We start from the raw sequence: 14,927 nt of genomic DNA, 5'->3' as shown, positions 1-14,927 counted from the left end.
TACCTGAAAGCAACAAATATTGAACTCCTCCTCCTTCTCTTTTCCTCCTCCTCCTCTCTTCCTCCTCCTCCTCTTCCTCCTCCTCCTCTTCCTTCTTTTCCTCTCCTCCTTCTCTTTTATGAATAGCATATTGGTTTAACATGCATAGGTTGCGACTGTCCCTATGCACCGGACCAACATTAGAATGGTTTCCGATTGGAGTCTTTTCCAACTGCATTCAAACCTTCATTAGATACAGAGGTGAGGCACGCTTTAAGTAAGCAGCAATTGTATAAGATGTCTTTCTTCACAAGTGGGAACCGAACCCACACACTATGATACATATATTTTCTGAAAAAGTCGCTCTTACCAAACAAGCTTAACTTCCTCCCATTACCCTACCATGCTGAAAGAAGCTCAGTGTCATGGCCTCCCAAGGTAAGGTACAGTACTTGTGCTTAAAAGTTAGTGAGCCCCATCACAAAATATCACTCCTTCATGCAGAGTGTTGAATATAGACAACAAACTTACAATTATCAGCAAGCCCAGAGAAAAAAACTTTACTTACTGCAATATTTTATCACCTAACTTTACAATTAAATTTCTGAAACATGACAGAACTTGAACACATATGTTCATTTTCTGGTTGGGTTCACTAACTTTTGAGCACCACTGTATCCAATCAATGCAAGTAGCTTGTTCTATAAAGAGTTACAACTATTGCAACTTTGATATAATGGCAATTACCATGGTAACAGGGCTCAGCAGCCAATCAAAACCAAGGTTTCCATGGTAGTTGCCATAATGGCAAAATTACAATAGCTGAAACTCTTTATGAAACAGCCCCCCAAAATAACTTCTAACTCTCTGACATATTGTTCGTATTTATTGGGGGAGGTAACTGGCCAACACTGCAAGGATTCTCATTGACTGTGTATTATGAATAGGGGGGGGGGGAGGAGGAGAAGAGCGATTCCTACCTGAGTGGATTTTCATTGACTGGGGAGTCTGGCAGTGTCTCATCTCCAATACTGTCCCTGTTTGATCCATTTTCATTCTCCTCAGCCTCGTTCTCATCGCTCTCAATCAGCCTCTCCTGATCATCATTGTCTCCTACAAATAAAATCCAACAGAGGTTGATCATGAGTATTTGTGCTTGCATGCATGCGTACGTGTACACATAATCAAACCCAAAGTCAGGGAAGCCATTCATTGTACCAGTATTTTTGCAACAGAATGCATTTCAAAATTCTACATCTCTCATTGGTCAGACCCCAGGCACCCAGGGGGTGTTGCGCAAAGAGTTAAACGGCAACACAAACATGTTAATAAACATGAAATCTGATAGATGGACATGTGGTAGTGCCCATCCTATGCACATGATTTGACCAATGCAGTGATGCATTATGTACAATACTTAACTGAAATTTCAGTGCAATTCTACATCACACTTAAATCTTTGTGAAACTCCCCCTGGATTTGATAGGGACTAGTAGATATAAACCAACTGGCTGGCTAACTATTTTAGGGGGAGGGGGGGAGGGAGAGGGTCATATAAAAATATATAAAAATTATATTTTCCTGAGGTGATATAGTATTCCCAACTCCAAGGCAAAGTTGATGGCCATGGTACGGATTAAGTAGCGATGATCATCTATGCTTATAGTTGTCAACTTTCCATGGTGCAGAGAATAAGAATATAGAGTTGGTTTCAAATTGTATTAATACATCATGCTTGTGCATGTAAATTTTAAAAAGTCAAATAAAAAAGCAGGAATCCTTTTGAAAATCTCATCAAAATTACGGGTAACTGTTAAGAGAAGTGGAGCTTATCTTCTCCATACATGACATCCACTGATAACTTCATGCATGTTACACCGTACCCTTGCATTTTTTGAAGGGCGAATTTCATTCCCTACATGGCAATGATAAAAATGAAGAATTAGATCACTGCTAGCCTCATTGAACCATTTTGCTGTGGTTACCCTTGACAAGATTCTAGACATCTCATAAGGTCATAAAGGCTGATACATGGCTTCTATTGCCCTTTATAGAGAGTTCTTATTTTTCTGGGAATTACCCAGAAAAACAATGGTCCTTGAAGCTGAATTAAATTATATCCTTTCATTGACATTTGAAGAAAAAAAAAAGCTTAACATCACACACAGCTGAATATTTTACCCTTCCCATATTTCGATTATTTGCAAGATAAATTGAGTGGAAAATCATTGAAATGATTAAACCTGGGTAGTATAGGTTTCACAAGAAACTGTTCACTAATTTTCACTAACAACTTTGTTCTGAGCCAATCAGAAACAAGATTTTAGTAGCTTATAACAGTTGTCGGTGAAAAATTACAGACTATTTGTTTCATGAAATGCTGCCTGTAATAATTTTTGCTGTCACAGCAAAATCTTGAATTACTATCCATCATTCACCCTCACATCATTGACATTTTTAAATCTTAATTATAGAGTGCTTCAATTGATATAACAGGTAGCTTCTGGAAACAAAACAGAAAAGACAGAGAAACCATACCTTCTTGTAGTGGTGTTTCCCCTAAACAGTCTTTCGGGACCTTGTCAGCACATCTTTTGTGGCAGTTAAATTTACAATCTGAAAGAGGAAAAGATACTTGTCTCATTTATTTACGTATCTTCACTGATATGCAGAAAAAAATATGAAACACTTCTTGAGAAGTTTCTTCACTAAAATAATTTTACAAGAACAAGCACATCTTTGCAAATCTATCTCTTCTCTAATCAATTGGCAAGTTTGGTCATTCATTACAATTTACCATTGGAAATTAATTATTGGATATGGGATATATAGGTAAAAAGAGAGATGGAGCTTTTTATATTTGATTACTTTGTCACCAGGAAGTGTTTAAGTTCGGATGCCTCATTACTTGAGCATCAATATTTTTTATAAGTGAATAGGCATGAGTGCGATGGTATAGAATTTGCATGAGGTGCAAGAAAGATGCTCTATTCAACGAGGCATAGCCAACTTCAAAAGAGCATTTCCCTCTTTCACCAAAATGCGAAAACTCGTACCATTGCAAGAATAAGACTCTTCACTTTTTATATGTTGTACAATGATTCAGAAGATTGAAAAATTATATATTGAAGAGTAATCAAATATTTTTCTGTGGTAATTCATGGAAACTAGGAAAGGCTTACAGAAAGCAAAATCCCTGAGCGGCATGCCCAGAGAGTTGTGATTCAAGCACGCAACTGCAGCAACAGTACGCTTTAGCCAGTATGCATGTTCAGCCTCCCATATGCTTGCATACAAAAAAACAACTAGGCATTGATTCATGATATATTTGGCTACCAAACAACATACCGTACTCAGACACATACTTAAACCATACTCTGAACCATAGTTTAGAATATGGGCCATCATGTATACTAAATAATAAAAAAAATACCTTTGCATTGAAGTCCCTGACGGAATAGCCCTACCAGAAGCCTTTTGCAGTACTGGCAGATGGTTGGCTTGGTGTAATTGTGCACAACAAAAGTGTGGGGCACCTTGATGCGACTGGCTACTGCCCGCTCAACCCAGAGTGGCCGGTTGCCCCATGACGGTGACCGCCGTTCCTTGTAGCTGTCGCTCTTCACTAGGGGAGTCTGCTGGGAGTGCGTTACAAATACTGCAAGCTGCTGCTGTTGCTGCTTTAAAGGTAAAAAAAGGTTAAAAAAAGGAGTGACAACAAAATTAAAATCAATTCATGTAACTTTTGATTACTGAAGAAGTACAAAAGAATGCACAGACGCACTGTAGCCTTTGGTTGCAGCCTGAAATGCCACCAATGTCATGGGGAAAACTGAATAGTGATTTGTGATGAAAATAGATAATTGTGAATATTTCCAATTTTATTGATCACAAAATGTGGATACTAAGCACATGACAAAATATATCTTTAAAAAATTTGAAAATTTAAAACTTCTTATCAATTTGGCTAATAACATATTGTTGAATCAGATACACTTTTTTATACTTGCGGGAGCACATTTTGAAATTTGACTTGGGGGAGGGGTAAAGTCAATGATTTTCAGGCGTGGAAAGAGAAAAAGTAAAATCCCAGGACTGGATCTTTGAGGACCCTGTACTTCACCTCTCTCTGAAACCTGAAAGTCATACTGTTACATGAAATGCCTTGGTTTTAGGTGAGGGGCAGGGAAAGTGAGTATATGTACAGTGTAACTTGATAAGTGACAAGGAATTGCAAAGAAATCCTCATTCATTGTGTTTATACTACCAATATAATGCACTTTAAACAGGTATACAACTATTAAATACAAACTAATATTTTCAAAGGTTATTCAGTATGCCTACAGTACATCTACTATCATTGTTCTAACAGTTTACAAATAAATTGTTATGTACAATAAAAGCAGATGCAGAAAATAAAAGAGTAAAGGTACACTGCATACAGTCAATGAAAGGATATCTCATTTACATCTCAATGGACTATATACTGATATTTTAAATCAAAGATGTACAAGACATTCTATAAACTAGTTATTGAATTCAAACGAAAGAAACCGCTGAATAAAAGCATGGAACTTTATCAGAGAAAAGTTTTTAAATTGTCTTAATTGATTTCCGACTTCATATCTGAACACTATAAATGAATACTGAATACTTGCTATTCAGAAAACATAATTTGTTTACCATGCATAGCCAATGTATGTCTGGCAACTGATACATTTTTGTACTAGAAATATAATAACAAAACCACACTTCCTTTGGCTGTATATAACTAGCATGTACACTATGTACTTAATTTGAACCCAGGCACATTCGTGTATTCTACTACGACTGACTCATGAGGGGTACGGTCATGCTACTATGCTTGTTTCATGGAACACAAGTTGTAATCATATCTTGCTATTATTTGAGTCATCAATGATGACATGAGGGGCCGTGAAAGCCGGTAGAGTCTCTAAGCTTGGATTCATACTGCCATCAATAGCATGAAAATACTACTCTATTTACAGGACACTTGACGTTAAATATTTACACATTTATTACTGTCAACATGACATCAATAGAGGTTAACAATTTGGTGCAGTTTTGCATCATGAAGCTTCATGAACACACAAAAAAATCATAACCAAAAAAAATTTGGTTATCAACTGAGAGAATGTCATTTGGGGTATTAACATGATTGGTTGAGTGAAATTGATGGCAGAGCTCAAAAAGAAATGATAGAAACAATATCCATGTATTCTCTCAGTATTTTGAGAATTATTCATACATGATCACTTTATCTAGTATTTACTAATTTATTCAATCACCCATTATTATACTTTGTTATTTGGGGTTGAGGTCTGCAGATGTGTTAACTTGTAAGTATGAGGACAGAAATTTTATTCTTAAAAAGTAACAAAGCCAAGCATTACATGTACTTCTCCATTATACCATGGACCTACCAGCAAAGTCCATGATTATACATTTAACAATATCAATATGTGGAGGATTGGCATACACTGTATGTTTAAAGTTGTATATCACTTTATATCTTGACTACTTTTCATAAATCATGCGAGGACTGATGATACAAGTACTTCATAAAACTCCACCCAACAATAATTGAAACTATGAGCTAGAAATAATTGACCCTCTCAACTATTGACATTACATGTACACCCCTGTATTTACACTATACAAATCACCCTTTACTGCACAGCGGGCACAGTGAAATGAAAAAGAGTATGAAAAGAAACTTTAGAACAAAATGTTATATTCAAACAAACGGGAAGAGAAGGTAAAAATAGTAATAAAAATGGCAGAAACGGACACAGCAAAAGATGAAATGCAATGATACATAGAAAATATAAGAACAAAAATGAAAAAAAGAAGTGTGGATGGTAAAGAGATCTGAAAAGGATTTAGTTCAAGTTAGGATTGGCACAAGGAAAAAAATTGATTTTGATGATTTTGAGGAAAATATTGGGGCAAGCATTCAATTCAAATTTTGAATTAAACACAAGTTTTACTTAATATTTTGCATGGCTAAGAATTATATATGTACTCATTTTGTATTCAGTTCTTTTAAAAGGACCATTCCACAATGCTACAATTTGGCAAACCCAAAGATCAGGCAGGATCAGGGGAAAATGAACTTTAACCTAGAGTCAGCAAAAAATACTTTGCAGGAACTGAATTAAGCAGAGGCTTCTCCATGTGCCGCTGATAGTATGTCTGGAAAGACCATAGCCGGAATTCAATTCGATACTTAAGCCAGAATTTTAAGTGTTTTACTCAGTATTTTGCTTAGGTAAAATATCTAACCATCATTGGTATTCAATTGCATATTTTGCTCAATATTTTGCTCAAATCTAAGTCAGCCACCAACATGTATGTACAGTCTTCAGCCTGGCTTGCGTGCAGTTTACAAACATGATACACGCAGTCATACATTCTGCGCACAGATTGATACATAGATTCCGCGTTATCTGGCTCAAACTTTGGCTTTATAGAGTAAAATACTTAAATGTGATCTGAATATGAGTTTAAGCATTCTGCTTAGCCAAGTAAAATGCTAAGTATTTATAGTACTTACAAAATCAATACTTCCAAAGTTCCAATCGAATACCAGCCCAGGACATGCTCATCCCACAACTGCGCACCATGCTGTAAACGCGCTTCCTTCTTTCCCCCCCATGCAAAATGGGCGTTTTCCGATCAGGAAGATGGACACGAAATTTTAACATGTTCAAAACTTCAAGCCGATCAGATTAAATGCCCGCTCTTACTCCGTCCCCACAACGCTGTTGCTACGCTGCTTCCAGTTTCAACTGAGATCCTATCCCGCCCTCTGCCAATTACTTTATCAGGATGGAGCAGGGTAGTGGAACAGCCCCTTTAAATATAAGGTAAAATATTTAGTCAAATTCATGAAGTGAATATCGAAATTGGCTAACTATTAAAATACTATTAAGTAAAATAAGTAAAATATTATTTTTCAGACTTGAATTGAATACCAGCCTATGAGTAGGGAATGAAAGGCGAATGTAATGATGCAAAGTATTAAAAAATAAGTAAACTCAAACGCAAGGAACAACAATGCAAAAGAAAATCAGGTACACACACGAACAAAAGAGAAGGAAAAGAAAGCAAAATTAAAAAGCAAAGCACCAAGGTCTTCTGAAAGGCAAATTACAAAAGTTGTTAACAGTTGAATACCCTGATGAAAATCTCTGTGGCACCATGCTGATATAATCACTATGGTGGTTCTATCAAGACAGAATAGGGCCTTTTTTTGTCTCCTTCAGGAAATAGTTCAAGCTCCCTATGCACTTTATAACACTGAAATGTATACATGTACAACTGTATCTGAATACAAAACTTCTATAGCAACCACCTGTAGATTAAGGTCTACCTGTCTACAAAGACTAGTTGCATGGTTTCTCTAATAATTTTTCTCATAAAAATATTTTTTAAAAACATGTATTTCAGGAGCCTGCTTTATAAACAGATTACTTTATTTTCTTGGGTGATGTTTATGAACAAGTTTGACTGTGTATTCAATTTATGTTTACTTGTAATGAGGCAAGCCATCATACATGTTCATGTCAACCAATACATTTTCATGTTTGACATATACATCCATTTTTAGAACCTAACATTTTATCAACATACAGTAGAGAAATCTATATCGATTTTATAGGCATTCATTTATTTTTTTCATGCATCAAAACTACTACATGGGATTTATTCAAAGGATACTGGTTACTTTTTCTTCTAAAACAAAGGTTAAACGTCAAAGTGTACCATAAACTGAAAGTCACAATTTTTCATTCATACTCTTAAAAAAAAACCTAAGTACAATCTATATAAAGCAAAGCAGATTTCTATAATTAGCTCATTTTTTTGCATGTATGAAAGTGAAACACACTAATTAAGGCCCTCATTCCACAGAACAGAAACCTTTGAAAGATCACTGAAAGACCAAGCAAGTTTCATGGTCTTTCTGGGATCTTAAAGTCAGTGGAAATGTGGATAAAAGAACTGTATATAGTAATGGTAATAATTTCTTATCACCTACATTGATCAAACTTACCTGAGAATCTTCACTAGACAAACTGGTCTCTGACGGAGACCAAGGAATACTGGAGGAGGAGATCGCTAAGGAAGAGCGCCGTCGCTTGGATAACGTGCAATCATTAGGAATTTTGAAAGCGCACCGTTTGTGGTAGTTTCCCCCACACCCTATAGAGAAAGAGCAGAGAGATGAAATTGTTGGTGTTATTTCTATGAAAATTGGACTGTGTGATGTACTGTGACTTATGAATATTTTTGATAAATTGTGGGAAGTGATGAACTCTTTTTGCTCCTCTTCTGAAAGCATTCACAAATTCAAATCAAATGCATTGATTCAAAGAGTTACATTAAAAGTAGTTTTTTAAAATATGGTAGCATGAAAGCAACAATATCAATATATTTTAATGTAAGAAATGCTCTTGTACATGAGTAGTGTCAATCCACAAAATTTTACTACCGGAATGTAATACCCCTTTCATAAACCTAATTATGCGGCTAATAGCAGCATAATTTGGTCGTAAAATCGGAGGAGGACCAGAGTTATCCGCATTATTTTGATGCTGCTATTATCCGCATAATAGCAGCATCGGGACAAGATTTTGAGTTTATGAACGCATTTCCAAATAATTCGGATAATTGCCATGGTGCGGTCACAAGGTCACCATTTTCCAACACAACCGCATCGGAGGGGCGTGTCTAGTTGTCATGACGATTATCCGCCTTTTTCAGGACAGGCGCTCGTAAAAATAATGCAGCTTATTTTCGGAGTTTGTGAACGCAATTTTTATTGAATTATCTGCATTACTCTTAGGAGGCTAATTGGAGGATAGGTTTATGAAAGGAGTATAAACCTCACTATAAAATGCATTTTTATTTACTGTAAACTGATTCCAAGACCTATTATCAAGGTTCATTAATACTAGTTATACATGTCTGTAGAAAATTGTGGATAACAAAGTTGCTGAACTCACCATCACATTTCAGTCCTTGTCTGACTAATCCAAATAGCATCTGACCACAGAAGTCACAAAACGTTGGGCTCTTGTAGGAGTGGACATATAAAGTGTGAGGCCGGATCTGTCTGTCTTCAACAGTTGCTGAGGCTATAGAGCCCAATTTGATTAACATCAATGGAATTGAAGATGAAAGAAAAAAAAGATGAGACAATCATCATCTGAAATTCGTTTTGAATACGGGGAGCTGAATAATGTGCTTGTTTCAATGAAAGACGTTTTACCAAATAGAAATACAAGACTTGAAAAGTTTACAAAAGGCAATTAAGGCATCCTTTTATGAAGAGAAAAACAGGGACTACAATTAAGAAACAAAATCAAAACAAAGCTGCACACTGAGCCAAATATAAAAATGATCATAACAAACCTAACCATAAACATACCCCTTAAATCCCATTATTCTGACGCAATTCCGGGTAAGCTTATCACAGCCCTTGCCCTTCTCAGAAATTAGGACTGGGTCAGTTCTCACTTGAGTAAAATTAATACATCACCAATGCTCAAATTACAATGGCCAGTCATTAATAATACTGTGCAAGGATTCTTTGTTTAAAATACATTTTTTTAAATCATAATTTATATCAATCAGCAACTGGAGGTATCATTAAGCTATACACACAATGACATTTTAAAAACAATCTTTGCATTGCCTCAGTAAAATACCTACGAATCATTTTTATGAATATTTTAATCGGCAAACCTACAGGTATGGTTGTTCCTAAGCAGCTGTAAATAATTAGGCCTATTTGTTAATCAAATCTAGTCTGTGTATATCGCAGATTTTTTTTAGATACAATAAAACTGCATCTACTGTACAAAGGGATGTATGAAACCTGAAAACGTAAATACAGGTATTTGCATGTTCAATCTAATAATAATGACAAGGGTATAGTTACAACTGAATTAATTTTTACATACAGAAAGCAGCATTTAAAAACCTCATACAAAGCTTTCACTTGACAAAGGGTACAGATTCACAGTAACTTTTATCAACAATCCAAAACAAACTCACTCCATTAGGTCTCTACAATAAGAAAACGCATTCTCCATGTATCAAGGTGTGAACAACAATCAGTTTTAAATGTGTAGGGAAATGTACATTTAGCATTACAATATCCCAAGCTCTGACAGTTAATATCAAAATGACGCAAAGGACAGGGAGTTTGAAATGGGAAATTGAAAAGCATGCAACACGGAAAGAATGTGAAAAGTTTCATTAATATTCAACAGATATATCATTCTTTTTCATATTTCATAATCATACCAAATAACGGATAATGTAAATGTACGCCAACTTTACTGTTCAAGAGCTTTTAACAAATATATACAGGACACCAAAAAGGTGAGGAAATTTATTCCATCCACCCCCCCCCCCCACCCAGCAGAAATGTTAACTGAAAAGTATGCTGGAAATGCTCTTCATATTTGAGTTTTGGTAGAGCCCCAAAAAGTGAATGTCACTATTCCAAGTATAAAATATTACATAAATACACATGTATGCCCTAAAATGGTAATAATTTTGAGGATAGAAGTTCTGTATGTACATGTCGTTTATTACCAAAAATTTTTTGATTTTACATGAAAAGTTGTTTTGAACAGGTGTCCGATTTTGAAAAATGAAATCTCATATTTTGTTTTTATTCAAACCCACTTCTCAAGAGTGGAATGGGCAGGAAAATTTTCAGCATATATAATCTTTGTACCTTTGTATTATGCAATCACTTTTAAGGTACATGTACAGTGTTCAAGGGACTCTTTAAAAAATATATATATTCATCAAGAGGGGATTCTAATTTTCCTTATGCAAAATGAAGGTTTTCACAAAGAATCAACTGATAAAAAAAATCAAAGGCCAATACACTTTTTAAGATGGTACTGAAGTATAATTTGACCCATCCTACATGTAAAGTTTCAAATAGACTTCACGTTCAATGCAAGGGCATACCAACAGTAAATCTGTTCACGTACATGTACAGTACCATAAAGGATCCAGTATGATACAGTGTAATAAGAAATATTGTATTTTGGGATGGGGTGCATTTCTTTATTTTCTTTCAAAAGCAAGAAAGCAGGGCCTTGCATATACGTGTATATAGTACAATGAATTCCTATCTTGAGTAAAATTCAATTTTAAGTGAGTATACATGTACAATGTAAACTATAGCAAAACAAATAGTGTTTTTTTACTGTGCTTGCATTGCATTAAATCAAACCTTTTAAAGACCAGTGTACAAAGATTACTGAGTATATCAATTTATTCATGAAAGTGTACATATAGAACTGATGCCCTACATTGTTTTGGAAGTGTAATTGCAGAATACAAGTAAGAAATGAAATAGAAAAAAAAGAGGATTTTTTTTCTACTGTATGTACTTGCCAGAGGAATTTTGGCTGACGAGGTCATTCATTCGGCTACCATCCCATTGATCTGCAGTCAAGACAATGAATGAAGGGCGTACATTGACGGACAAGGAGGAGGAGGCAGGACAAGAGCAGGGGATGGAGAATGGATGAAGGAGAATGGAGGGAGGAGAAGGAGGCAGAGGTCGACACTTAACTTTTTTTCAAACATGTACATGTATAAGATATACACAATAGGATAACAATCAACAAATCTCATGCAAGTAGCTCTTCAAATCAGGATGCAAAATATACCATGCAACATAGAGTCATGCAATGAAAGTATTACAAAATAAAAATTATCATTTCCTCGAAGGCAACTACACATGTTCAGTACATGTACCTTTCTCAAGTCCTAAACAGACACACAGTACTGTACAGTACTGTATGTGGAAAATATGCATTATTCAACTTTATTCATCTTCTTTACTTATATAACAATGGAAGAGTATTTTATTAAAATGGGCTACTTAAATGTAGCCTACTTTTCAAATACACATATTAATCGTATCAAGTTTTTAGCAACATGTACTGTAATATGCATAGAGGAAATAATAACTTCTGTGGGATAGCAACATCTCCATATAAATCAAAACAAGGCCAAATCAAAATAATTCAACAATAAAACAACCACGAGGGGAAAAAACCTGTCAACCATTTTGTAAATCGAATTAAGAAATTAACAGTCACACAAAACTTTGCAAGTCAGTGCAACCAAAATCACATCTCAAACACGTGATACATGTACAATGTATGTGACTATATTTCATTGTAAGTAGCTTTGTAATTGTATAGAATTTTTCCTTTCTCCTACTTTTTAATGGAATATGGATTTAAATGCATTTCACAAACGCGATTTGCTAAAATCTGTCAACATTTGGGCACTTGTATGGTGTCCTTTTTTCTCAATGGTAAACTGCTTTGAAAGAAAAATAAATTACAAAGCAAAAGTAAAATCAAATATTGGCAACAAAGTGGCCTTAAAAATGTTCAATATCATGCTATTACAAGTTTGCATTAAAATTTTTAATATTTTTGCTTCCAATCTTGTCTGTATAAAATTGTATTGAAAAAACAGCTGACAATTTTTTTTTATCATCATCAAAGAAAGATTGTCATTCATTACACTGTACATAGCACACCCAAATTCAGATAAATTTATTCATTAACCCCCCCCCAAAAAAAAAAAATGTCATTTGCACTACACATACAAAATATGATATTCTGACTTATTCACCAATCACCAATGTTTTTTTCATAATCAAAGTTGTCGTTTTTTCTAGTTTACAAACTGGAAATCTAAATGGTTACTTTAAGTTGAACCCCCTAAATGTGTTAACGCTCAAAATAATTTTGAAGTGCTATGTATTTTGTTTTACTGGCAAAAAATGAATTCAGCAAATGGAGAATAAATGTAATTTTTTAATTGTTTAAATTCCATGTGCACAAGTGTATTTTCAATGTGAGATTTGTCCCCTTTCTATGCACAATTCAATTGTATTTCAAAACTTAATTTCAAAATATTCAGTAAATGTTTAATACGTGCATATAAATTTAGTAAAATCAAATTTCTAGCAAAATCAGAAAAGGCATGCAGAGTTGCAAAAAAAATCTATCCATACATATTGGAATTCAAAATCATACAGCAGTCACTGTAAACTTCGTGTCTTTAAACAAACAATAATTTAAAATCATATAAATGTAATTAGATATGATCGCAAATGTTATAATTGCATAATTTAAGAGTAATTAATTTCATTCATACAAATTTATGCACAACAAAATCAAATAATCAATAACATAATTATCTGTAAAAAAACAATCTAATACAAAGCATACATTTGTATTAATGCAATATCATCAGTGATGATCACTAATGTAAATTTTAATAATTTTTTTATGATGATTTACAAACAGATATATAAAACGTATATTTGATTTCATTATTATTATGACATTAAAAGAGATCGGCATAACAAAGTATGAATGATGGGCCAAAATTTCATCACTTTCAGTAGCTCTACTATTAGCTTTATAAAAGCTTTATTTTGACCACGTGTAAACATTCATCAAATAAATAAATGATTATATATTTCAAGTACCACATAGATGATAGCAAAATATCAGAGTGATCAGATACACACTGTACTAAATGATTTCACAATGGTTCACAACAGAAAAAAATTAGTATGATTTCACGAGGAAACATTTTATCCAGTTCAAATGGAAATGGTGGGTAATCAGTCGTGCAATTAGCTTGATAATCAAAACAGTTAATGCGTACTTAGGAATGGGTGATTTTAAGTATGGTGTTGTTTATGTTTGTTTGGTGGTGAGAGCAAGAATGAGACTACCTACATATATGTACATCGAGCTTAAATACCATCACGGTATACACCTTGATAACAAAACACTGAATCTTTAATTCAGTTGTGTATCTGGTGTTACATGTAGAGCCAAAATGTACATACATGTATGCCTGAACACCAGCACAAATTTCAACACCAAACTGGAAGGCGATTGTGCAATCTTACCTGATAATACGGCCTCAATGAGGGCACCCTCCGTCACGTCGTTAACTGAGGTTACGGGTGTGAGAGAGTAGCTCGTACCTGGATTGTGCTTGAAGAGCAGAAGCTTGTCATATACTCCATAAAAATCATGCTCTGGAAACTGCAAAAAATATGAAATAATATTAAAAGAAAACCATTTCAAGAGTACTGTAGAGTTTCAGTAAACATTGATCTCATGAGAAAGTCTGTAATTTCCAGGGGGGGAGGCTAACTGAATTATAACATGATACCTATATGTACAGTATGTGCCACACAAAAGTCGAAAATAGGGGGCTCTGGAACTAAATCTTAGTCTTGAAAATGGGGGTCTCCAGAAAGGCTCTTGAATCAGCGAATGCTAAAAATGCACTGCTCTGGAACTGACCCCATAAAAAATGATAAAAAAATCTCAGGAACTCATCATGACTCCACGCAAATCGTGATACCTGCCCCGACCGGCTGAGTGGTTCATGATGGGAGAGCACTGGAATGAGAAATTGCAAATTTGAGGGTCTGTGAAACGGGGAATACCGGTATATAATTTCTATGGCTTTCTAAATTGGTGATTCTCTGGAACTGAAATTTAGATTGAACATGGGGGTTTCAACCGCAGCACATACATGTACGTATCATACATTTATACTATGCTGTACATGACAAGTAGCCCCCACACTGTAACCTAATTACCTATTATAAATGTTAATTGTCATTGTAGCATGGTCGTGTTGATCAAGATCTGATGGATTAACTGAACTTTGTGAGATCTTGAAAACCAAAATCAAAGAGCGATCTCACTGTAGATCGCCAACATAGATAAGCATATGGGGCATTGTATTCCATGTATACTTGAAAAATACCCCAAATAATGCTCGTATTTGATGCATGTTTTACTAATTTCTCAGCAATTACACCATTTCTTCCAGAA

The 14,927-nt window shown here is 34.8% G+C and overlaps 1 protein-coding gene across 5 annotated transcripts in view; it reads right to left on the bottom strand.

The window, feature by feature from the left end:
• The window catches only part of LOC121418507 (serine/threonine-protein kinase D3-like), a 49,760-nt gene that overhangs the window by 19,822 nt on the left and 15,011 nt on the right, over positions 1-14,927 (bottom strand). For 3 of the 5 annotated variants that reach the window (XM_041612417.1, XM_041612420.1, XM_041612421.1), the window contains 7 exons: positions 13,985-14,123; positions 11,428-11,478; positions 9,009-9,140; positions 8,057-8,205; positions 3,413-3,659; positions 2,518-2,595; positions 960-1,092 (listed from right to left, as the gene is read on the bottom strand). In XM_041612417.1, the coding sequence (XP_041468351.1) occupies positions 960-1,092; positions 2,518-2,595; positions 3,413-3,659; positions 8,057-8,205; positions 9,009-9,140; positions 11,428-11,478; positions 13,985-14,123 (929 nt within the window). The remainder of the gene's footprint in view (positions 1-959; positions 1,093-2,517; positions 2,596-3,412; positions 3,660-8,056; positions 8,206-9,008; positions 9,141-11,427; positions 11,479-13,984; positions 14,124-14,927) is intronic. The other 2 variants (XM_041612418.1, XM_041612419.1) reach the window with 2 other exon arrangements.

This window comes from Lytechinus variegatus, chromosome 7, assembly GCF_018143015.1.
Source record: "Lytechinus variegatus isolate NC3 chromosome 7, Lvar_3.0, whole genome shotgun sequence".
Taxonomy (NCBI): domain Eukaryota; kingdom Metazoa; phylum Echinodermata; class Echinoidea; order Temnopleuroida; family Toxopneustidae; genus Lytechinus; species Lytechinus variegatus.
Note: the sequence above shows the minus strand (reverse complement) of the source record. Positions and strands in the feature narration are given on the sequence as shown.